The following is a 25,646-nucleotide window of genomic DNA, read 5'->3' as shown; positions in this document are numbered from 1 at the left end:
AAAACACATTTTGAGTAAAAACATTACCATTTATGAGTGTAAAAACATACTGACACCTAATGAGAGTGCTGAGCATTGCAGCCAATAATCCAACCATCCCAATATGCAGTTTAGTACTCCCTCTCCCCTCCCCCCAAAATAAGAAGGGTTTTGCCTGTAGATCTCTAGTATTGATCCTGTGGCAGTGTGCTGTTATGAAGCAAAGGTTTTCTATAATAATAATATTGTCCTACAACCTTCCTGTACAGGAGGCTCCTTTCTCTATGTGGGGGACACCATACACTAGTGACCCCCTTTTTCTGGTATCCCCAGATTGTGTACACTTTCTCGCCATGTACTAAGCGAAAGTAAAAGAAACTCCCTCTCGTGTCACAGAGCACAATCTCCCTTCCAAGCACGGCACATTCCACTCAGCTAAAACCTAACACTCCGGACCTCCACTGCTGCACACAGGCCGGGGAAAGCTGGCACCTCTCCCAGGCACTGCCCGCCCCCTCCTCCTCACCTACCTGTACAGCAGGAACAACACAGCAAGACACAAGTCAGGAAGTGAGAGGACACCATGCAGCTACAACACACCCACCACCAGGCCACACCCCATCACTGCTGTGCCCGCCCCCTGACCAATCAGCAAAGAACCTATTGCGCGTTCCAAGCCTCCTTTCGAAAAGAGCTCTACCAATCACCTTCTCACGGGTCTGTGAAATGACATCCAAACGAGGCGTGACTCGCAAATGCCACATGACCGGCCCAGGTTTTAACTCTGCCAGGGCTGGAAATGTTGAGGCGTGTGTATGACTACGTCTCATTTATTAGAAATGTAGGAACGTGATATTACAAGGCTAGCAACGCTTTGTGGTGTCATTGAAACACTCTTAGCTCTGGTTTGTATACCACAAGAGGTACCTTTATTTCGTAGTAATGTTTTCTGGGGGAGGTACTAGGGAGGGCACACTTCCGGTCCCGGTGGTTCCAGCATGAAGAAGGAGCAGGTGGTGAACTGCCAGTTTTCTGTGTGGTATTCCAGGTTTAAGCGGCTAAGTATCAGGAGGTGAGGAGTGGTTCATGCTTCAGCCTGGAGAAGGGCCATGGCTCTTATTTAGGAAGGAAGACATTGTGCAGAGTACACTAACCCACTGATACTGTTCACTTTTCCTCATTCAGTCCCTAAACCCAGATTATGTTATGGAAATAAGAGGGGGGGGGGGTTCTTTAGTCCAGCTATCATGACAACACTACTTGGCATTTTGGTGCAGCAGAGGTAGAGTTGTCAGTTGACAACAGGAAGTGAGGAGCCTGGGCTTTGTAAGAATGTTCCAGGCTCAGAGCTGGGTTCTATGTGTCTTGTCATGCAGCCTGGGTGTCTTTAGTAAAGCTGAACTCCATTGAAAACATTTATAGTTTGGATAAAGAGGGGAAAGGTTAGAACTGTGTGAGGTTCTTATTGCTGTCTGTGCCCTAAATCTTGGAGATTTCTCATAACTATATAAGTACCTGAAATAAATAATAATTTCCTGTCAGGACAGAAGGTGATGGTAGCAATTTCAGACAACGTTGGTTTTTGTAGATTTAGAACTACTGATGTTGTTTTATTTGCTGTCTCTGTCCCACTGATCTCTGTATTTCTTGTCCTGAGTTAAACTCTTCCCAATCATAGGCATACCATATTTTTCACTCCATAAGACGCACCTAGGTTTTAGAGGAGGAAAACAAGAAAAAAAAAAATATTCTGAACCAATGGACTGCAGACATAGCACAGGAGATGACCAGAGACTGCGGATGTACTACAGGAGATGACCAGAGACTGCGGATGTACTACAGGAGATGACCAGAGACTGCGGATGTACTCCTGAGATGACCAGAGACTGCGGACATAGTACAGGAGATGACCAGAGACTGCGGACATAGTACAGGAGATGACCAGAGACTGCGGACACAGTACAGGAGATGACCAGAGACTGCGGACACAGTACAGGAGATGACCAGAGACTGCGGACACAGTACAGGAGATGACCAGAGACTGTGGACACAGTACAGGAGATGACCAGAGACTGCGGACACAGTACAGGAGATGACCAGAGACTGCGGAAACAGTACAGGAGATGACCAGAGACTGCGGAAACAGTACAGGAGATGACCAGAGACTGCGGACACAGTACAGGAGATGACCAGAGACTGCGGACACAGTACAGGAGATGACCAGAGACTGCGGACACAGTACAGGAGATGACCAGAGACTGCGGACACAGTACAGGAGATGACCAGAGACTGCGGACACAGTACAGGAGATGACCAGAGACTGCGGAAACAGTACAGGAGATGACCAGAGACTGCGGACACAGTACAGGAGATGACTGCAGACATACTACCGGAAATGACCAGAGACTGCGGACACGGTACAGGAGATGACCAGAGACTGCAGACATACTACAGGAGATGACCAGAGACTGCGCCCACGGTAGAGCGGGTGACCAGAGACTGCGCCCACGGTAGAGCGGGTGACCAGAGACTGCGCCCACGGTAGAGCGGGTGACCAGAGACTGCGCGCGCACGGTACAGCGGGTGACCAGACCTTTGGGAAGCGGGGGGGGGGGGGAGCGGGTACCCGAATTTGACCGGTACCTGCTCCCACTTCCGCGGAGTTGTCCTTCCCCCTCCTCCTCGTAGTCTTCTGGGACACGAGACAGGTCCCAGAAGACTACAGAGCCAATCGCAAAGCGCAGCTCCTCTCGCGCATGCGCAGTGGGCACCCGGCTGTGAAGTCGCAAGCTGTCACAGCCGAGTGCCCACACTAAAGATGCCAGGGAGAGAAGACAGTGAGGGCACCGCTGGACCAGGGAACGGGTAGGATCACTGGAGGTCTGCAGGTTCTGCTGCACAGAGCCAAGCGGCCGGCCCGGTATTCTAACACGGCGGCAGCAACGGGGAGAATACCGGGTCAGCTGCTCCATAAGATGCACAGACATTTTCCCCCATTTTTTTGGGGAAAAAAAGTGCGTCTTATGGAGCAAAAAATACAGTAAATAAAAACATGACTGCGATGTCAACTCTTCCCTACTCTGTTAACAAATGGCACGGTGTGGGCTTTAAAAACACATTTAATTTGTCTATGTGTAAGAAGCCTTAAAGTGTTCACATTTTCAGAAAAAATTAAAAGGTGAACTAACACCCCCCGCCCCCCCCCCCCCCTCCCCAAGACCCTGCTGTGCTCTTACCTTTGCAGGTGATGAAATGTCAATGCCCATGCAACTGATGTCCAGGGATTCAAAGTCCCCACTTATTACCCCCCCCCCCTTTCTGCAGGGCTTTCTGGGATGGATCAGACTGATTCTCTGTGCCAGCACTGACCAATCAGAATCACACTGATCTGTCCTAGAATCTCTGCAGAGAGAAGGGGTAGAGGAGCAGAGAGCATTGCCCTGGCTGCATATTCACTGACTGTTCATCACCCCTACGAAGGCAAATACAGTGGGGACTGGGGTTGTGGAGAGGGTGTAGAGTGTTAGTCCACCTTTTCATTTTTTTCTGAAAAGGTCAATTTACACTTTAAGCTGGCCATACATTGGTCACATTTTCTAAACGTTCCTCCCTCTCCCTTATCCTCAGTTGTTTTGTATTTCCAACCATCCAGGGGTACCCTATATAAGGTTCCTTTTCTTTTCACTGGCTCTGATTGTGGTTTTCTAGCTCCCCTCAGATGACTAGGTTCTGGTCTGTGTGGTTTACGTGAGCATTTCCTTAAAGTGATACTAAAACTAAAAATACTTTTTACCCTAATGCATTCCTTGCATTAAGGTAAAAAATGTGTTCTATTTCTATATCTTCCTCCTTTCCTGTGTCAAGGGGAAGAGAGTGGAGAATAGATCCTGTGGCTGTGCATGGCTGCATCTCCTCTCCACTCTTTCTCTTCACACAGGGACTCAAACAGCAGCAGAACCCATTGGCTCCTGCTGCTGTAAATAAAATCAGTGAGGAGGAAGTGGGGGGGGGGGGCAGGGCTGTGTGCGTCTATGACACACAGCTCGGGAGCGAGCAAACAGTGTGCCCCCATAGCAAACGGATTGCTTTGGGGACACTTGAAGAAGAGAAGGAGCCAAGATCACCAGCAGCGGACCTGAGAAGAGAACGATCGGGGACGCTCTGTGCAATACCACTGTACAGAGCAGGTGAGTAATACATGTTTGTTATTTTAATTTACAAAAAAAAAATAGACTTTAATAACACTTTAAGATTTCTGCTGGACCTTTGCAACTTGACCAATTCAGGCAACTCTGGCTACCCAATGCTTGATATCTATCACTTCTGATGAGGGGCGTTCTCCTGTAGGCACTCTGTGGCATAGGTGTCTCCTCTGTGGTTTTACTCAGTGGTGTGATGGAAAAGCTGTGGTAGCGTGGACCAAAAGGAGATACTGAGGGGGACCAAGATGCTGCTGGCTTAATTTGCTGCACCAGGTGGTTACGCACTTCTTTTGCATGAGGTGCACACTTCCACCAAGCTACTTACAAGCAAGGGCATGCACACTCCAGTGCCATTCATTGGGGTCAGCACCACTGCTAGATGCTGTTCACTGTAGGCAGTTGTGCGGTAGGCAGTGGTGCAGGAGCAGAACGTGTTCTACTGTGAGACCTTGTAATGGTCCCAGTCAGCAAACATACTATAGAATCTGCCCTTAAAGTCGCTTTAAGGGGAGGCACCAGGAATAAGTGAAACCCATGGGAAGAGTAAATAAGGATCCACCTCTGCGACCAGAGCCTTTTCTAAGGTGGACAAACCTATGAGGAAAAGATATAGGAATTGTAAAATCAAGGTTTCTGATTCTTATAGCAAGCTTTTGTGTTAAAAATGTATTATGCCTCGTAGCAGGTTTAGAATCTTCCATTTACATGAAAGATTTTATCATGTCAATGTGTGAGGAAATGCTTTCATCCTTCATGTCCTTCAGGTCACTTTTAGCAGATTTAAGGCCTTCCATTGGTTTCCAGGCAGTTTCTGTTCTGGAAGAGGGGGAGAATTTGGCTACCTCTTTTGAAGTGGGATCTGGTTTTAGATCAGGAAGATGCATGTGGAGTCAGTGCAGCTAGGTACCTCTTTCTGGTATAAAAATCTGATGAGCTTTTGAACGTTGTTTATTCATTTGAGCAGATTGAGGATAGGATTCACAGCCAGTCCTGTCAGTCCAGGATAGTATGTATAGGGGTTTTTGGTTGATGTAGCTGTGCCATTAGTGAGGGCCACGGCTAAAACTGCAGCCCTTTGGTAATTGAGCAAGAAGAGGTATTTGCTATAAGTCATAGGAAGGAGATTTAACCTCCAAAATTAAACTTTGTGGGATTCCTTTTTAAGGGAACCTTTTGTTTGGTACTGGGTTTGAAGCAGTATTAGTATTTTTCTTCTGAAAAAGGGAAGAAATTCCCACCAAGGCAAAAGAAGTTGCATAACAAGAATCCTTTTTGTCCCTTATGGGGTAAACCACAAGCTAACCTCAATAAAGACCAGTTGAGTTAGAAGAGATGTGAAGGAGAGTTATCAACTAGAATTTTTAAAACTCCTGCATCTGTATTTTTTCATTACCAAAATGCTGAGAGACCAAAGGAGACAAGTAGCCATAAAGGAAATGATTGCTCACCTGGGAGAGGAGCAGGGCATTATTCAGGTTCTACTCCCACGGCTTTTTAGTACAAAAACCTGGAACATTCAGAGTGATTATATACTTCAAAAGGTTCAACAAGTACCGGTATATTGTTTACAATTATGTATGAAAAACGTTTGGTAAGGAATTTAAATTTCCAAAGCATATTTATGGTGTCTCTGGACTTGCAGGATGTATATCTTTATGTTCCAATCAGCCAAGACTATCAGAAGTTCTTAAAGTTTGCAATTTATACCAAACTTGGTCTTCAGCAGCATTGTCAGTTCAGGGCTCTTCTTTTTGGCCTCTTGACAGCCCTCCAGATATTCACCAAAATGATTGCCTTTTTTGTCTGTATGAAATTTTGGTTAGTCGTTATCTGGATGTTTTCCTGGTTTTTTTAACCATGATAGGTAGCAACTGACATGATTCTCCCCACCTTCCCTGAGTTAAGTTGGAGTGTCATCTTGGGCAAGTCAAGTCCGATCTTATCTCAGTTGGTGGTCTTTTTTTCTATTTTGATACAAAATAGACACAGTTCAACATCTTTCTTATGAAGGAGAAGGTTCAAAGAATTGTCTCCATGGTGAAATAGATAAAAGCTGTATGTGAGTTTTTTTTTTCCCAACAGGTCATGCAGAATTTAGGGCTCACAACAGTGTGACTATTCCAGGTGTGATCTGGGCCAAGATGGACTCCAGAAATTTTCAGAGATCATTGTTTAATTCCTGGAATTGCAAGCATGAATTTATGAATGTGTTGGTAGGTTGCCCAGAATGGGTTCCCTGGATCTCTCTTGGTGGGTCAGCCTTGGATGCAATCTTCCCCTTGCAAAGCCACCAAGGATGCCAGTTCGTGGGGATGGGTGGTCTCATTGGGAGAGTCTGCAGGCACAAGGAACTTGGGATCCAGAGGAAGTGAAGTGGAGTAGTCCTCCAATCAGAGGGAGCTTCTGGCTGTAAATAAGGCATCTTTCTTGCGAATCTGCACTTGACAGTTGAGGGGGAGGACTGGACTGATGTTTAGCAGGCTACCTACAAGGTATTCCAGAACATTTTGGTCCTCAAAACTGTTTATGAAGTACTATTCAGTTGGTACCTTGTTCCTGAAAGATGAGCCAGATATGCAGGGCACCCACAGCCAGGTTTGGTGGACTTGGCCCTATTACGGTCCCTTTTGTCCAAAATCTTCCAAATCATAACCCATCTGTTCATTGTGACTATCCAACCAGGTTGCTCTGTTAACCGTGTGTCCTCCAGAGTTGACCAAAATTCAGTTTACACTCCTGCTCCCAATCACCACAGCTGCTAAGTAAACATTTGCCAGATCCTGGAAAACACTTGTGCTTGGTCTCCTTGAAGCTAAGCACAAGGTAACCAGGCAGTGATACACGAGAAGGTTGAAGCAATCCTGCAAAAATCAGGTTCGTAGTTACTTAAAACTGTGGAGACCAAGGGTAGAACATTTCTTCCCCCTGAAGTTGATGAATCCTTTGTAGAGCTTTGACTTTTTGATGGCTCACCATGTGGTATTTCCTTTGGTGGGTGCTGCAGCACTGATGACCCCTGGAAGCACATACCAATCGTACCCCTGATTCGAAGTGCTTTTCTATCCACTTTTCTGTTTTCACCAAGTAACTTAATATTTATCCACGTGCACTGTCTCTATGATTCCCCATTATATGAAGCATAGAAGGTCCTATGTGTTATGGGCACTGATGTGATGCAGTGCTATCTCCTTATTTTACATTGTTAACCCATCCCCCTGCCCTCCCTGCCCAGAGGTTATACATATATTCATTAAGACATTGCTTTTCTCTTTTGTACGATTTGCCAAACCTTTAATAAAACTCCTTTGCATCCAGGCAAAACAGCAAAGTGATAAAATATTTTTCCCTGGAATGGGAAGCCCAAGCTTTATGCACAGATGCCCTGTCTCATTATTTGGTGATTCAAGTTATTTTTTGCCATTCCCTCAATGTTCCTACTACCTCTAGTGGTCAGGAAGATTATCCAGGACCAAGCAGAGGTAATTTTGATTGCTCCATGGTAGCTGAGAAGGCGTTGGCTCTTTGGCCTGATGTCTTCGGCAATCTGTCCTCCCTGAATTCTACTAAATTATCAGGAGTTGTTATCTCAAGGAACGGTGTTCCATCTGCATCCTCAGCTCTTCCACTTGATGGCCTGGAGAATGAGAAAAGAATTCTCAAGATGTTCTGAAAAAAATATTAACACTCCCCCCCCCTCCCTTCCCCAAATAAAGTTCTTGTTTATCCTCACAAGTTGCTGTCCTGATTTTGGAGAGCCATGTTTTTTTTTCTTACCACTAATAGTACTTTACACCCAGAGGTTTCTAGTTTGAGATGGTGTTGGTGTTTTTTTGCTCATGACTTTGTTATCTAAATTTTCCACTTGTGCATGTTGGTGGAGGTTGTTTACTTAAAAAAACTGAGGATGAGGGAGGAAGGAGGAGCTTTATAACCTGTTTTTCTCTTTCAGGTGTGTGTTTCCTGTTGAGCGACCTTGAGTACAACCCCCATTTCAAAAAAGTTGGGACACTGTGTAAAATCTACATAAAAACAAAATGCAGTAATCTGCAAATATTAACAACCCATGTTTTATTCACAATAGAAAATAAAAACATATCAAATGTTTAAACTGAGAAACTGTACCATTTTATGAAAAAAAGTAAGGTAATTTTGAAATTGATGGCAGCAACACGTCTCAGAATTGGGACAGGTAACAAAAAGCTGGCAAAGTACAACCCCACTTGCAAAAAAACTTGGGACAGGAGGATGTTTACAATGATGTTGCATCCCCTCTTATAACCATTCCCTATAAACGTTTGGAAGCTGAGAAGACCAGTTGCTGGAGTTTTGGGAGAGGAATGTTGTCCTAATAATACCTGAGCATATGCTGCTTTTAAACCTGAATATATCTTTCAGCATTGATGGTGCCTTTCCAGAATAGGGGTGTGGAAATTTTCGAAAAAATTATTTGTCCAGGGACAAAATCGGGGTCCTAATCTACTTGTCCCTCGTGACAATCTACTTGTCCAGATGAAAAAAAACAAACATTTTAACAGAAACCGTTTTTAAATTGGAGGTGATTTTAGGAATAACATGGGGCTTTTAAAAACAAAAGGTGACTTATGGCGACTTAAACATGTAATAATTTTAACATTGCGCTGTCTCCAGCATCGTACCCTGGAACTAGCAGGGAGGGGGAGAGACCTTACAATGTAATGAGCACCGATTCGGTGCTCATCAGGAATGGGGAGTATCTGGCTTATCCTTTATCCCTTTTGCTTCCAAAGTCCTTTTTACGTTTTTTTTCACATGTTTAAAAAATAATTTGAGACTTGAAAATTACATAAAACCCCAAAAACATTATGTATTTTCTGAAAGCAGAGACCCTAGAGAACAAAATTGTGGTAATTCCAATTTTAAATGTCATACGATATTACCACAAAGGTCTAGGAAACTCAAAATTTCAGTAAAAAACTTGTATCACAATTGACATTTTCATGTGTGGGGCCCCGGTGTGTGTTTGTATGTGGGGGGGGGGGGGGGTGTTATGTGCTTGGGTGTAACTTTAACTTTTTTTTTACAATTTAAAAAAAAAAAATGTAACAACTTTTTTTTTCATCAGATAGGAGACTAAAAGTCCCCTGTGTGATGATTTTTGGTGACAGGTTCTCTTTATTGAGACATCCAGGACATCCAGGATGTCTCCCCTGTACTCCACTGGCTGTAATGCAGTGCACAACGCACCACATTACATTCTTTCCTGGCCTCAATTTGATGCACACTAATGCACACCCCCATACCATCAGAGGTGCAAGTTTTTGAACTGAGCACTGATAACAAGCCAGAAAGTCCATCTCCTCTTTAGACTGGAGCAATGGTTGCCAAAAAACAATCGCAAATTTTGATTTGTCTGACCACAGAACAGTTTTCCACTTTGCAGTAGACCATTTTAAATTATCTTTGGCCCAGAGAAGATGGCTGCTTTTCTGGATCATGTTCCGATATGGCTTCTTCTTTGCAGTGCTGTCCATTACAAAATCATGCCTGTGTTTAATGCATTGCTGTCTGAAGACCTGAAGATCATGGGCTTCCAAAATTGCACTTCAGCCTTCTCCCTTGCTCACAGAGATTTCTCCAGATTCTCTGAATGTTTTGATATGTACTGTCCATGATGATATAGATTCTTTTCAATTCTACATTGAGGAACATTATTCTAATATTGTTTGATAATTTCTAGATGCAGTTTTTCACAAATTGGTGAACCTCTGCCCATCTTTACTTCTGAGACACTCTAAGATGCTCTTCTTATACCCAGTCATGTTACTGAACTGTTGCCAATTAACCTAATTAGTTGCAAAATGTTCTTCCAGTTCATTATGTTACTACCACATACTTTGCCAGATATTTGTTTCCCTGTCCCAACTTTTTTGAGATGTGTTGTTGCCATCAATTTCAAAATTAGCAGTTTTCTTAAAAGCGTACACTTTCCCAGTTTTAAACATTGGATGTTTTCTATTTTTTACTGTGAACCTATAGGTTTATGAAATTTTCCATATCATTGCAGAGACAAAGCATCTCTTCTGCATTAAAAATCCTTCCTGTTCATCCATTTTTATGTACAACCTAAAATCCCACTATATTTATATGCAAAATTATATGCTGTAATTTAATTTATGAACTTGCGAGTACTAAGGGCTGCAGAGAAGGAGTGAGATCGTCACTTGTGGCTCATAATACATTAGATTGAAATGCTTGTTCTTTTTGACCTTTTGAGATTACTGTGTTTCATGGCCAGGGCATGTGACTAGTATAGCTATGGGTGATTTTCTGATTATATGTAAAGACTTATATTGTATATAATTGATGCATGTGTTTTTCTGCTTCTGACCTATATAGGGATTTATTTTGACTGTTCTTTTCGAGGAAGCATTGCTATCTGTAAAATGCTTGACAATCGGGCTGGGTGCAGGGATGGGGGAGGTGAGGAGGGCAGACCTGGAGCATGTTACACATTTCCCCCTAAATATGGGTGTAACTGTAACATACTCAGAAGGTGAACTTGTATTCTAAAGTCCCCAAACATGTTTTTCTTCTTTTCATAAGTGTAAGTAGCATATTATTTTTTTTAATCGTACTTGGGACTTCTATTGAGTTTTTTAATGCATCCTCATATATCACATTCCTCTCTCTTGTTTAGTGTTATAATCCCACTGCCAGAAAATGTGAAAGACTATTTACTTGATGATGGAACTCTTGTTGTCTCTGGAAGGTACCTTTTATTTTATTATTCCAAAAGTTATTTGCAATTATGTGTGTCTCTTCTTGTTATTGCATGTGTGCTTCTTGTGTATTTTTTTTTATGTGGATTCTTTTTAGCAGTTTTACTAAAATACAAATACAAAACATTTCCACTACAAAAACATAAGGCTGCACAGGAATAACTGACTGCACACGGCCTTGCAGACCGCTTAATCTAGAATAGGTATCCCCATGGATATATTTCTAGTCTATTCCTGTTACAATTAACACAAACCGTTTACTGATTGGATGAGGTGGAGATTGGGCTGTGGACCCCACCACCCACCCACCACCATTCCACCTCTTTTACTGAGAAAATGCTGTGTTCTCTGAATAGCGTCTTTGCTGAACAAGTGACTTCTGTGTTCACTAAGCAGCAGGGCAGTCCCTCAGTACGGGGCCTGAAAGCGTGCGGTATTCACTCTAGTAGTGGTGCCTATTACAGTGTTTATTAGCTTCCACTGGGATGGGCCAGGTATGTCACATGTATACTTACATTGCACCAAGCTGAATCAATGTAACTGTGAAAAATGTGCGTACCTAAACTTTAGCATGTACCTCTGGTTGGGAAACTATGAAATATAGTATTCTCTTCTTATAACCAATGGCATTTACATGTTATCACATCCTTCACAAACCCAAATTTAGGCATACCAGACAGAAGCATGCAAGTCTTTCCTGAATGCCCCCATGGCCATGTCTGTTTCCAGGACCAAGGGCTTATAGCCCAAATACAGTGTGTATAATAGTAGAAATAGGCACACCAAACAGAAAAATATTTACTGCAACAAATTCAAGCAATAGTCAAATTCGGTTTATTGTTTGCTATCATTGCCACATATGGAATTGCTTTGTTTTCTGGGTCTATTGTGAAAGTGGTGACAAGTAATTGCCTTCTGTTTAAAGAAGGAAATGATAATGTACTACCTTTTAGCTGTATCTTTACATGGTCTGACTTTATATACTGGAATGAATGGAATTTGGATAATTGGTTTTGTATATTGGGCTCAATATTTGCTATAGCACAGATACTTTTGATTAAGAGTTGACCATTGGGGTATACAATAAATATTTGTTTTGCTGCATCCTGTATTCTTATTTGTTTTTCTCTGCTACACAGTGATGTCATGAAGGTCTATAATTCTTTCTGTTTTTAGGGAGGATTTTGCTGGATGTTCCCACCCAGACATCAGACACAGTAATGATGATGAGGAGGAAGAAGAGGTACAGGTAGTGTTTCATTTTTACACTGATAATAGTCAAGGCTACAGTCACTACATTATCGTTATTCAGTTGTTAAAAATATAGTATAGCATAGTGCTATCTCAGAGGAAGTGAGTTTTGAGAACAGCCAAAAATATCACTGGCTGGCAACGAATAATGTAGTCCTAATAGTATAAGGTTTTTTTACCTTAATGCAGTCTATGCTTGAAGGCAGGGGTCCTCAAACTACGGCACGCCAAAAACATCCGGGCCGCCTGGAGAAGAAAAATAAAAATTAGGCGGGGGGTGGGGGAAGCCTTTGCGATGGCCGCCGGCAAATAGCTAGACTCGGCCATGAGGACCCAGCGAGTGGCAGCCTGCAAACCTAGGATTTCACTTGTTGCTGCCAGAGGAACAACAGGAAAGGAGGAGCGCACACCAGGTTCAGTGCATTGTGGTCATCGGTGTCATTGTACAGTGCATTGCTGTGTACAGTGCATTGCAGTGCCAGTGTACAGTGCATTGCAGTGCCAGTGTACAGTGCATTGCGGTGTCCAGTGTCAGTGTACAGTGCATTAGAGTCCAGTGCATTGCGGTGTCCAGTGTATTAGTGTATAGTGCGTTACAGTGTACAGTGCGTCAGTGTACAGTGCGTCAGTGTCCAGTGCATTGCGGTGTCCAGTGCGTTACAGAGTAGAGTGCATGGTGGAGTCCAGTGCATTACAGAGTACAGTGCATTGCGGTGTCCAGTGCATTACAGAGTACAGTGCATTGCAGTGCCCAGTGTGTTACAGAGTACAGTGCATTGTAAATATTGTATTGTCTTTTTCCCGTTATTTGCACTACAAATAAGATATGTGCGGTGTGCATAGAAATTTGTTCATACCTATTTCAAACTATAGTCCGCCCCCCCCAACAGTGTGAAGGTCCGTGAACCGGCCCCATGTTATGGTAAAAAACATTTTGTGTGCAGCTACCCCCCCCCCCCCTTATGTTTACCTGACGCTGATCTCAGTCCAGAGCTGTGCCTGAGAGCATTGGCACTCTGCGCTCTCTCTCTTCACTGCACATCGAGTCAGCAGTGGACTGCATTGGCTGCTGCTGCTCAGTCAGTCAGAGGGCTTGCAGTTAAAAAGCCAGGCAGACATGTAGTTAAAAATATCCAATCTGTGCAATGGCAGAACATGTCAAAATATATTGTAGCAGCAAAATTTTAAAATAAAGTGTACCTTTTTGTAATTAAAAGTAGTTCTTGAGCTTTTGTCATGCGGTGTCATCATTCTGCTGCAGGCAGAAGAGGACTTTTCTCAGTAACTCATCCCCTGGTAATAGGCTGAGATGGTTGTAACTTGCCTCCAGAACATGGAAGCCACCAGCAGGGTGCTGAAATGCGTGGGGCATCCTGTATAGACCCAGCCAAAATAGTGCTACTACAGAGGCAGCAGAATTTACATATTTGTATCATCTATGACTTGGCATCTTAGTCCAGAAAGTAAATGCTGACCCTAAGTGATACCTGCACATATAGGAATGGGCTTCTGAGTGGAAGGCCATAAATTCTTTGTGTTTTCCCAATACACATTTGTTTCGAGAAAGCCACTTGAACTTGTGGTGAAACATCTTCAATATCATTACAGTAACAAAGTCTCAGTTGCCTGTTTTCTCTGGAGATTTGTATCGGCTACATGTTTGTTGTTGTTGCTGGCTACAGTGCTTATCTATGCAGCTGCATTGGATATGGATAGCATGAGTAGCTGTGGACTCATGCTATCAATACTCAGCGAATAAGTTACAAATTGCTTGTAGTCTTAATGACATAGCACTTTCTTTGACTGCAGATCAGTTTTCCATAGAAAGTAAAAGGCAAAGAAGAGAAACTGTAGCTGATACAGATCGCTGCTACAGGACTGCCTGCATGACATCAGCCGAAGGGTTTCCCTTTTTCCTTAGGAAATCTAGGGGTAGATTTAATAAAACTAGTGCAGATGTGCATGGTAGCCAATCAACTTCTAATTTCAGCTTCATCAGTTAAGCTTGGGCAATAAAACCTGGGAGCTGATTGGTTTCTATGTAGAGTTGCACCAGATTTTGCATGCTCCAGTTTTAGTAAGCTTTTGTTCCATAAAGCTTAAAGAGAGACTGTTTATACCTGCCACCAATATTAAAAGTAGTTCTCAACTTTTATCGTGTTGTACTTTTTTTATTCAATTTTTTTTAGGGAGTTTTCATTTTACAGATTAGATATACAGCTAAAAGAACATAGCGTGGTCCATACAAAGGATATCCTAATCACATAATTTTGTACAAGTGCAAATGTCAGACTGACAGGGATTTAATCGCAAAAGTTATCGGTATGTCAAAAACACAGATAGTACCTGGATTCCAACATCATGCACAAGGATAGTAAATTGACAATCCAGATAGATAACAAACAAGATCTAGGACATCAAATTGTGTCTAAGAATCAGAAATTAAATAGAGAATGCCCCTGTAGTATAGAAGGCATTAATCTATGCCGCTAGTAAAGGAGGGTCATTCAGCAGGCAGGGTAAATAGACCAGCACAATAATCCAGCCAGGAATTCCAAATCATACAGGGGGAGACTTACTAAAGCTGGTTCGCTCAGAATCTCACGCACCTGTGCATGGTAGCCAATCAGCTTCTAACCTCAGCTTGTTCTGTTAAGCTTTAGCAATAAAATCTGTAAGCTGATTGGTTTCCACACAGAAGTACACGAGATTCTGAGTGAACCAGCTTTAGTAAATAAACCCCACAATGTCTTGTGGGAGCCTCTTTGTGCATAGGTTACTTTTTTCAAAGCAGTCAGTTTATAAAGCTCATTTACCCAGACCTCAAGAGAAGGTGGAGCAATGGAAATCCATTCCATGTGTAGTGAAGAGTGCCCTAGATGGGGTTGGAGCAGTGTGTGTAAATCTAGCTCTGATGGGTCAAATGAATCCAGTGCACATGTAAGCAGGGTATGGTTGTTGAGGCTGTAAAGACTATATTTAACGTTTTTTTTATCTGTTTATCAATAGTGCACCAGCTCAGGGCATTGCCATTTACTTTTCTTTAGTTCAATTTAAGCAATGCAGCTTCTTGAAGACTGATTGAACAGTAAAGGAATGGCAGCTCACTGCTGTGGTCCTCTCTCATCTGCATGCTCTCTCTTCAATCAACAAGTCAATTGTTATATTCCCAGAACTGTGCACTACAATGAAGCCTTATTGGCTAACAGCACTTTCCTTTCTTTCCTCCCTCTGAATGCTGGTGTGCTGAAATTACTTAACACTAGTATTTTAGACAGGTTGAAGTTTTTTAATGATTACATAACTCTAATAAAAGTGGGTGTTTTATATAGTAACTCCTTGAACTTTCATTTTACAGAGCAACTTCCATACCGGGCTCTTTTCCCCTCCTCCTGCCCAGGCCAATTTTCAGCATTCAGAGCTCTAACACTTCGAATGACAATTGCGTGGTCATGCAACGCTGTACCTAAACTAAATTTGTGTTTTGTTTACACAACTAGAGCTTTCTTTTGGTGGTATTTAATCGCCACTGGGGTTTTTATTTTTTGCTAAATTAACAAAAAGACCGAAAAGTTTTGAGAAAAACATGCAGTTCTTTGTTTCTGTTATAAAATTTTGCAAATAAATAACTATTCTTCATACATTTAGGCCAATATGTGTTCTGCTACATTTCTTTAGTGAAAATAACCCAAATCAGTATTTTAGCCTGTAGGAAAGTTCTAGAGATCACAAACTATGGGATATATCTGAAAATTGATCAATCCTAAAGTACTGGCGGCCAATCTAATTTCTTGAGGCCCAAAAATGTCAGGACAGTACAGATATCCCCCAAATGATTCCTTTTTGCAAAATAAACAGGTATTTAATAGGAGGCATTGCGCGTTTTTTGAAGTTTTCATTTTTTTGTTATATTTTGGAAAATTAAAAAAAAAACAAAATTCACAAATGATTTTTTTTTTTTTTTGTTTTTACATACTATCACCAGTGCAGTACAGCGTCCTCATATAACTGGTGTGGAGGTGATCAGGGACACTGGCATAAGTTCACCTTTAGGAACGTGTTACATGTTCCACTTGTTTTTAGGGTGGAACATGTAACATGTTCCCATAACCGCAGCCGCCGCTTTTCGCTCCCCCCCCCTCCTTCTGACATATAGTACGAGGGAACTTCTCCCTGTACTATCTGTCAAATTTGAAAACAGCGTGTCCGTGCAGGGCTCTGCCCACACGGCCACATCATTCATTCATGGACTTCCGTGAATGAATGAACTGCAAGTTCCGACAGCCTTAGCAGCTGTCAGCTTGTAGTTTAAAATAAACTACGATAGCGCTGTGGAGCGCCGTGGCAGTTCATTGAAGCTTTCTGTCAGAATATCTGCTTGCTTGTACACCCCGTACGGCAGATATTCTGACAGATTTGCAGGAGACCTGCATGGCATGGCAATGCTTTCCAGGCTCCTGTAGAAAAAAATTATAAATGCACATTCTTTTTTTGCCTGCAAAAAAATGTGCATTTATTATTTTTGTCTAAAAGGTGAACTTATCCTTTAAGATTTTTTTTGTCATAATACACTGTGACCAGAGTAGCATAATGTTACCATAGTAACATTGTACTACTTTGGGGAAGTGATCAGTATTTTTTTTTTTACACATTATGATTGCTTATAGCAAAGAAATCGCTTCATTCAGGTTTTTTTGTTGTGATTAGCTGTGATTGGCCATGGTTAATCACATGACACAGATGAGCTGTGATTGGCCCAGTCTGTATATGTGATCACTGAACAATTACAGCTAGTGACACATTTTTGTACAATGAATGGCATGAAAGGAAACCATCCATTGTTTACAATTGTCATTTGACCTGCTGTGATTGGTCACAGCAGGTAACATGGTACTGGCAACAGGCCAGTACACAGATCTGTCATTGGCTGTGTACACAGCCAGTGACAGATCTCGCCACAACGCAGCCTGGGAAGCACGCTCGGCCGTCCCGCTCAGCCGTCTTTCTGCTATTGGCCAGGTGAGAACAGGTTAAAGTGACCATTTCCTACACTGCATATTAAAGTATTAACATATTTGAAAGATGGGTAAAAGTAATACCAGCCCACATTCCCCTTTGTGGCTATAGGCATTGTGGGAGAAATTATAATTTTTTTTTGTTTTGTTTTTAACAATCTTTTTTTACAATAGAGGGATGAAATCAACAACTTTTTTTCTCTTTTTGCTTTCCAGAGAAACACAATCTCAGTAGCTTTTTTGATGTAAAGAAACATCAGATGCTTGTGAGATGCAAGGGGCTAACTGAAACCCAACTTTAGAGAGTGTTGTACTATTGGGGATCCTTGAGAATGAATTAATTTGCAGTACAAGTAGCTAGAAACTTTAATTTCCATAAACCTTTACTGTCCATAGTCTGGGCACAGGTGCACTTTAAGCATAATATAGCATTGAAATGAAGCACAATATAAATCACTAGGTGTAAGTACATCATTTCCTTGCAGGAGCTGTGCTCACTCCCTCTGGATGACAAAAATGCAAATTAGTGGAATCTCCTATGGCAAACCTGGTTAGCTGTGATATGCTATAGAGTGGAAGAGTGGCCACCTACATGCTTTTATTTTTATTTTAGTTTTTAGTTTAGTTAGAGGCATGACAACCACCTTTATTAAGTATTTTTTACATTTATTAAATAGAATTGGGTTGTGTTGTATGGCCAGTTTAGATGCAGACAGTATTTGGCTAACGATTTCCTTAAATATGGAACTTAATGTGAACTAAATAATGTATAATGCAATTATAACAGATTAAATGTCTGTTCAGTGTAACTGAATCTGGCCGTCTGGTGTTACTTGTTGATGATGCTGGTTATGCAAGATCCACAGACAATGGACAACATCTATCAATAGGGTAGCTGGAATTCTTGTATGTTTTGTATAGTTTAACCGTTGTCTTCAATGTCGATACTGAAACCTTCTTTTTTTTTTTTTTTTCCTAGTGGTCAGATGATGAAAATACGACAACACTTACAGTAAGATGTTTTTATGGAAACCTTCCGGACTGTAAATTACTTGCAAGTGTGTTGGTGCTTTTGGCAAGTACTATGGAAGTAATCTATCTTTATGTTCACATAGGCCCCAGAATTCCCAGAGTTTTCCATAAAAGTACAAGAAGCTATTAATTCTTTGGGCGGCAGCGTTTTTCCTAAACTGAACTGGAGCTCCCCAAGGGTAAATATTTACTGTTTTCTATTTTCAGTCACGTAAATATTTATAATCATTCTTTACATCTACAGTGAATCAACCATTTTATTAACACTGTCAGGACACGAGGAGTTATCATAAGACCAATCTTATCTATCATGTGAACAGCAAGGATAGCCTAGAACGGGTGTCGGCAACCCGCGGCTCCAGAGCCGCATGCGGCTCTTTTTCATCTTTGCTGCGGCTCCGGAGCACACTGCCCACCAGGTGACAGGCAATAGGGTTTCAGTGGTCGGCAAGCCGCGGATCGCAAGCCACATGCGGCTCTTCTGTGTGCCGGGCGCCCGCTCCCCTCCCTCCTCTCGGGCGGCCGCCTCAAAAGTCAGGACTCTTTTAATCCGGCCCGCGGAGCGTGGAACATTAGCTGTCAGGATGTAGGCGGGGCAGCCAGGATGTAGGCGGGGCAGCGTGACGAACTCCTCTCACAGTCCGCCCTGAAGACCGGAACACAGCGCGGGAACACAGCGAGAGGAACGCGCGGAGCAAAGGTAAGTGAATTGAGACAATATGGGGAATTAATTACTATAGGGGGGATGAATTACTATGGGGGATGAATTATTATATGGAGGATTAATTACTATGGGGGATGAATTACTATGGAGGATGAATTACTATATGGGGGATGAATTACTATGGGGGATGAATTACTATGGGGGATGAATTACTATATGGAGGATGAATTACTATATGGGGGATGAATTACTATATGGGGGATGAATTACTATATGGGGGATGAATTACTATATGGGGGATGAATTACTATATGGGGGATGAATTACTATATGGGGGATGAATTACTATGGGGGATGAATTACTATGGAGGATGAATTACTATAGGGGGGATGAATTACTATAGGGGGGATGAATTACTATGGGGGATGAATTACTATATGGGGGATGAAGCTAACTGCACGATCCTGTATATAGCATTAAGGTAAGAAACAATATATGCAGTGTCGGATTTGTTTTAAATGTTGCAATGGTTTTGCGGCTCCCAGTCTTTTTTTTTCCCTTCGGAAACGGGTCCAAGTGGCTCTTTATGTCTTAAAAGTTGCAGACCCCTGGCCTAGAAAATAGTAGGTATTGTTGTCATGCCTTTTTAAAGTGGTAGTAAACTTCCAATATTTATTTTTTTTACCTACAGATGAGCTAATAATAAAGCTTACCTGCAGGTAAAATGAATATCTTCTAAACGTACACCGTTTAGGAAAATATTTGGTTGCTGGGCAGCCAGTGACATCACCGGCACATGCGCTTTGAAGGAACGGCATACACGTGCTGTTCCTTCAGAGCTCTGTGCCGCTGCCATGTTGTTACGTCATCACGTCTCAGCCATTCAAGTGGCCACAGCCCACTAACTCAGAAAAGAGACCAGAAGATGGAAGCCTCTGCAGCTGTGACAGCACACCACTGGAGGGCTTCGTTTTTAGTTACGTTTTTCATAATGTACTAGTATTCGATGCATACTAGCACATTATGCCTTTACCTTGCAGGGAGATTTTTTTTTTTTTTTTTGTATTTACGTTTACTACCGCTTTAAAGAGACACTCTCAACTTGTACATGAAGGGAAGGTGGCATTATCTGTGGAAAAGGATTCCCTCATAATCTTTGCTGGTTTGCCCTCTCAGCTCCAGGAGTTGACAAGGATGCCCGCACTTCCAGGTATGAGGGAGGATCTAACATGCTCCCCTCTAATGGTGCTCAGGCCTAGCAGATATTTTCAAGGCTCAAGCACTGTCACCTAATCAAGGGAGTGATATGAGCCTATCTCTGGGTCCGATGCAATTGTTATCATTACTGACTGCGCAGTACCAGGGAGCTGCGAGGGAGCAGAGGTAAGTTGAGTATAATGGGGGTGGGGGGTACCCTTTCTGGAGTATGGACAATGTGGCAGTGTCTCTTTAATAATGAGTTCAGTCTAATTAGAAAGATGGACTTCTTAAAGTGGAACTGCACTGCATCTGAGCGCCACAAACCGAAAATGCTATTTAGTTTATTGTTAATATTCAGTGCAAACTCAACCATCCATCCAAGTCTCCATGCTTTATTTTGCTGAGAATTAATTTTGAAAAACACCCCCTGGTATTTCTGGCAGTGGCCATCTTGAGTAAGGGCAGATGACTCATGTAGCATTTACTTCCTGAATCCCATCTGCCCTTAGCTCAGGCATTGGCTGAGCTGAGAACCCTTCCTCCCCTCCTGAAGGCTTCTGGGATGTGTGACATCTTTTGCCTAGGCATAGAAACCAGGAGGTAACTAAAGAATTGTAAAAAAAAAAGTATAAAACGAGTAAATATGATCTACAGTGCCTTGAAAAAGTATTCATACCCCTTGGAATTTTACACATTTTGTCATGTAACAACCAAAAAGGTAAATGTATTTTATTGGAATTTTATGTGATCGAACAATACAAAGTGGCACATAATTGTGAAGTGGAAGAAAACTGATAAATGGTTTTCAAAATTTTTTATAAATAAATATCTGAAAAGTGTGGCGTGCATTTTTATTCAGCCCCCTTTACTCTGATACCCCTAACTAAAGTCTAGTGGAACCAATTGCCTTCAGAAGTCAGCTAATTAGTAAATAGAGTCCACCTGTGTGTAATTTAATCTCAGTATAAATACAGCTGTTCTGTGAAGCCCTCAGAAGTTTGTTAGAGAACGTTAGTGAACAAACAGCATCATGAAGGCCAAGGAACACACCAGACAGGTCAGGGATAAAATTGTGGAAAAGTTTAAAGCAGGGTTAGGTTATAAAAAAAATATCCCAAGCTTTGAACATCTCACAGTGCACTGTTCAATCCATCATCCAAAAATGGAAAGAGTATCACACCACTGCAAACCTACCAAGCCATTGCCGTCCACCTAAATTGACAGTCCAGGCAAGGAGAGCATTAATCAGAGAAGTAGCCAAGAGGCCCATGGTAAATCTGGAGGAGCTGCAGAGATCCACAGCTCAGGTGGGAGAATCTGTCCACAGAAAGGCTATTCGTCATGCACTACACAAATCTAGCCTTTATAGAAGAGTGGCAAGAAGAAAGCCATTGCTGAAAGAAATCCATAAGAAGTCCCATTTACAGTTTGTGAGAAGCCATGTGGGGGACACAGCAAATGTGGAAGAAGGTGCTCTGGTCAGATGAGACCAAAATTTAACTTTTTGATCTAAAAGCAAAGTGCTATGTGTGGCGGAAAACGAACACTGCACACCACCCTGAACACACCATCCCCACCATGAAACGTGGTGGCAGCATCATGTTGTGGGGATGCTTTTTTGCTCAGCAGAGACAGGGAAGCTGATCATAGTTGATGGGAAGATGGATGGAGCCAAATACAGGGCAATCTTACAAGAAAAACTGTTATAGTCTACAAAAGACTTGAGACTGGGGCAGAGGTTCACCTTCCAGCAGGACAACGACCCTAAACATACAGCCAGAGCTACAATGGAATGGTTTGGATCAAAGCATATTCATGTGTTAGAATGGCCCAGTCAAAATCCAGACCTAAATCCAATTGAGAATCTGTGGAAAGACTTGAAATTTGCTCTTCAATGACGTTCTTCATCCAATCGGCAGAATAGCTCAAGCTCTGTCAAAGAAAAATGGGCAGAAATTTAACTTTTTAGATTTGCAAAGCTGGTAGAGAAATACCCAAAAAAACCTTGCAGCTGTAATTGCAGCGACAGGTGGTTGTTCCGCAAAGTATTGACTCGGGGGCTGAATATAAATGTATGCCACACTTTTCAGATGTTTATTTGTAAAACATTTTGAAAACCATTTATCATTTTCGTTCCACTTTACAATTATGTGCCACTTTGTATTGGTCGATCACATAAATTCCAATAAAATACATTTACGTTTTTGGTTGACATAAATGACAAGACAACATGTGGAAAATTTCAAGGGGTATGAATACTTTTGCAAGGCACTGTATATTCCTATCTATTTACTAATGCTACCAGCATAAGGATTAAAAATAGTCAATGATGATTGAGAGAGTGAAGTTCCACTTCATAATAACCACATGTATAGGTCAAATACCACATAGTCAGGTTTCTGAGGAACAGACCAAAAATATATAAATGAAAACACATTTAATAAGATTTAAAAAAATCTGCATTTAATAAACTTTTGCATTCAAGTCTGCAGAGCATTGCAACTGTGATCAGCGCAATGTGGGTGCAATGCACAGGCCCATACTACCCCCCCCCCCCCAGGTATGTACGTAAGTGGACTACAAGTCTGGAAATGTGATTGCACTTGTGCTCCACTGAAATCCACAAGTCTGTCTGCTATGGTGACAGATGGGACTTGTAGTCTTTTCATAAATTGATCCCTGTGAATGGATAACATGGATGTGCAAGCAGAGCCATGTACAGGCATGCCAGATTCAAAACAGTTGTGGGCAGGGAAAAGAACCCTGCTATTCATGTAAGTAATAAGAAACATGGTCAGTAGGGTAGACTGCTTTTAAAGGCAATGTTTAATCTGCCTAGATTTCTGCCTTCCCTGGTTCCCACTTTCCATCCTCACCACGTTAATGAACATTTTTAAATAAAATATTTCCATTTTTATTACAATGCTCTGCTACAATGGCTTATATCACAGATGGGTTTCAATCTTATATTGACATGGGCCTTTATTCTAGACTGGAGCATTCATTCCAGAGTTTAAAAAAGAAGGTCAAGTTACTGTAGTGTCCTGGCTGTTGCTTTAAGATGGTGTTGAAAATCCCTACAAGGGTCACTTGACAGCAGTTATGATCTGGCAAGTGTTTAACCACTTGCCCTCCTGAAGATTTACCCCCCTTAACCATTTGCCGCCAGCCCTATGGCCAAATGGCGGCCGAAAAATGTCATCAGCGTTCCGGGTGGATGCCATCTGGCGTCCTCCCGCACATGCGCAGATTGCGCTTCTGCAGAGCCGCGCAGCGGCGTGATCTGTCACCGGCCGTGTACCTCGGACACGGCCGATGACAGATCTGAGTATCGGCCCCCGTTGCCGGTACCATGTGACCTGCTGTGACCAATCACAACAGGTCACATGACAGTTGTATACAATGGATGGCTTCATTCATGCCATCCATTGTATACTAGTGTCTAGCGGTGAATGGTCACAGCTAATCACATGCACATGTCATGTGATTAGCTGTGGCCAAATCACAGCTAAGCACAAAAAAAAAACAAAAAAAAAAAAACCCTGAATGAATCGATGTCATTCAGATAAATGCTTGCTTATAGCAAAGTAATTCTTTGCTATAAGCAAATTGTGTAAAAAAAAAAAAAAAAAAAAAATACTGATCACTTCCCCAAAGTAGTACAATGTTACTATGGTAACATTGTACTACTTTGGTTATAGTGAAATATGAAAAAAAAATCTTAAAAAAAAGAAAAATGTAATAAATAATAATAAAAAAAATATATATATTTTTTTTTTCATACTGTCACCAGTCAGTGTCCCTGATCACCGCTATGCCAGTTATATGATGATGCTGTACTGCACTGGTGACAATATGTAAAAAAAAAATAGTGAAACTAATTTTTAATTTTCCGAAAAATTATGACAAATAAAATACAACTTCAAAAAACTCGCTATGCCTCTTATGAAGTACGTCGGACTGTCTACTTTGCAAAAAGGGGTCATTTGGGGGATATCTGTACTGTTCTGACATTCTTGGACCTCAAGAAATTAGATTGGCTGTCAGTACTTCAGGATTGATCAATATTCAGATCTATACCATAGTTTGTGAACTCTATAACTTTCCTACAAACTAAAAAATACATCTTAATTTGGGTTATTTTCACCAAAGACATGTAGCAGAATACATCTTGGCCTAAATTTATGAAGAATACTTATTTATTTGCAAACTTTTATAACAGAAACAAAGAAAAACGTGTTTTTTTTCAAAATTTTTGGTCTTTTTTTGTTTAGCAAAAAATAAAAACCCCAGCGGTGAATAAATACCACCAAAAGAAAGCTCTAGTTGTGTGAAGAAAATGATAACATTTTAGTTTGGGTACAATGTTGTATGACTGCGCTATTGTCATTCAAAGTGTGAGAGCGCTGAAACCTGAAAACTGACCTGGGCAGGAAGGTGTAAAAGTGCCTGGTATTGAATTGGTTAATGACCAGGTCTCTTTTTGCTACTCGGCACTGCACTAATTCAACTGATAATTGCGCGGTCATGCAATGCTGCACCCAAACGAAATTTATGTCCTTTTTTTTCACACAAATAGAGCTTTCTTTCGGTGGTATTTGATCACCTGTGTGCTTTTTATTTTTCACGCTATAAACAAAAAAAATTTTGAAGAAAAACAATATTTTTTACTTTCAGCTATAAAAAATGTATAGTAAACTCAAAGTTCGTTATAAATTTAGACCAAAATGTATTCTGCTACATGTTTTTGGTAAAAAAAATCCCAATAAGTGTATATTGATTGCTTTGTGTGAAAGTTATAGCGTCTACAAACTATGGTATAGATACTGCAATTTACGCCATTTTTTTGCGGTCATGCAATATGGTACATAAATGAAATTTATGTCCTTTTTTTCACACATAGAGCTTTCTTTCAATGGTATTTGATTGCCTGTGCGTTTTTATTTTTTGTGCTATAAAAAAAAAAGTCTTAACAATTTTGAGAAAAAAAAACAATATTTTGGACTTTTTGCTATAAAACATGTCCAGTAAAAAAAAATATAAAATCAAATTTCGTCATAAATTTCGGCCAAAATGCATTCTGCGACATGTCTTTGCTAAAAAAAATCCCCAATACGTGTAAATTAATTGGTTTACGTGAAAGTTATAGCGTTTACAAATTGCGGTAAAGATACTGGGATTTTTTTTTATACTAATATTGGCGGCGATCAGTGACTTATGGCGGCGATCAGTGACTTATGACAGGACTGCGGGACTGCGGCGGACATTCTGACACTGGGGGGGAACTGACTTGGGGTCACTGACATCCCCAGTGACACCAATACAGTGATCAGTGCAAAAAAAAAAAACACTGACACTGTACTAATGGCACTGGGGAGGAAGGGGTTAACGTTTTTATTTACTGAAAGGGTTAACTGTGTGAGGGGAGTGTTTTACTAGGGTGCAGGGGTGTGTACTGCACGGGGAGGGGGGTGGACACGCTGATCGGGAGAGATTAAACTCTTCTCTCCGGCTCAGCATGTCAGGAGCTGACAGGAGACTGAC

General features: G+C 41.6%; 2 protein-coding genes across 4 annotated transcripts in view; one reads left to right on the top strand and one right to left on the bottom strand.

Annotated features, from left to right (window-relative positions):
- The window catches only part of NUDT5 (nudix hydrolase 5), a 37,184-nt gene extending 36,572 nt beyond the window's left edge, over nt 1-612 (bottom strand). Inside the window, exon 1 of the mRNA XM_089686322.1 lies at nt 510-612. The gene's annotated coding sequence lies outside the window, so the exon portion shown is untranslated. The remainder of the gene's footprint in view (nt 1-509) is intronic.
- A 282-nt stretch (nt 613-894) lies between these two features.
- Nucleotides 895-25,646, top strand: part of CDC123 (cell division cycle 123) — an 87,859-nt gene continuing 63,107 nt past the window's right edge. For 2 of the 3 annotated variants that reach the window (XM_089686295.1, XM_089686281.1), the window contains exons 1-5: nt 895-1,051; nt 10,858-10,929; nt 12,116-12,188; nt 18,185-18,217; nt 18,321-18,416. In XM_089686295.1, coding sequence (XP_089542421.1) covers nt 978-1,051; nt 10,858-10,929; nt 12,116-12,188; nt 18,185-18,217; nt 18,321-18,416 — 348 coding nt within the window. In that variant the 5' untranslated portion in view covers nt 895-977. The remainder of the gene's footprint in view (nt 1,052-10,857; nt 10,930-12,115; nt 12,189-18,184; nt 18,218-18,320; nt 18,417-25,646) is intronic. The other variant, XM_089686287.1, reaches the window with a different exon arrangement.

Source organism: Staurois parvus, unplaced genomic scaffold, assembly GCF_062004578.1.
Source record: "Staurois parvus isolate SC_StPar_1 unplaced genomic scaffold, SC_StPar_1.0 ptg000019l, whole genome shotgun sequence".
Lineage (NCBI taxonomy): Eukaryota > Metazoa > Chordata > Amphibia > Anura > Ranidae > Staurois > Staurois parvus.
This window is presented reverse-complemented; position numbering and strand designations above follow the sequence as displayed.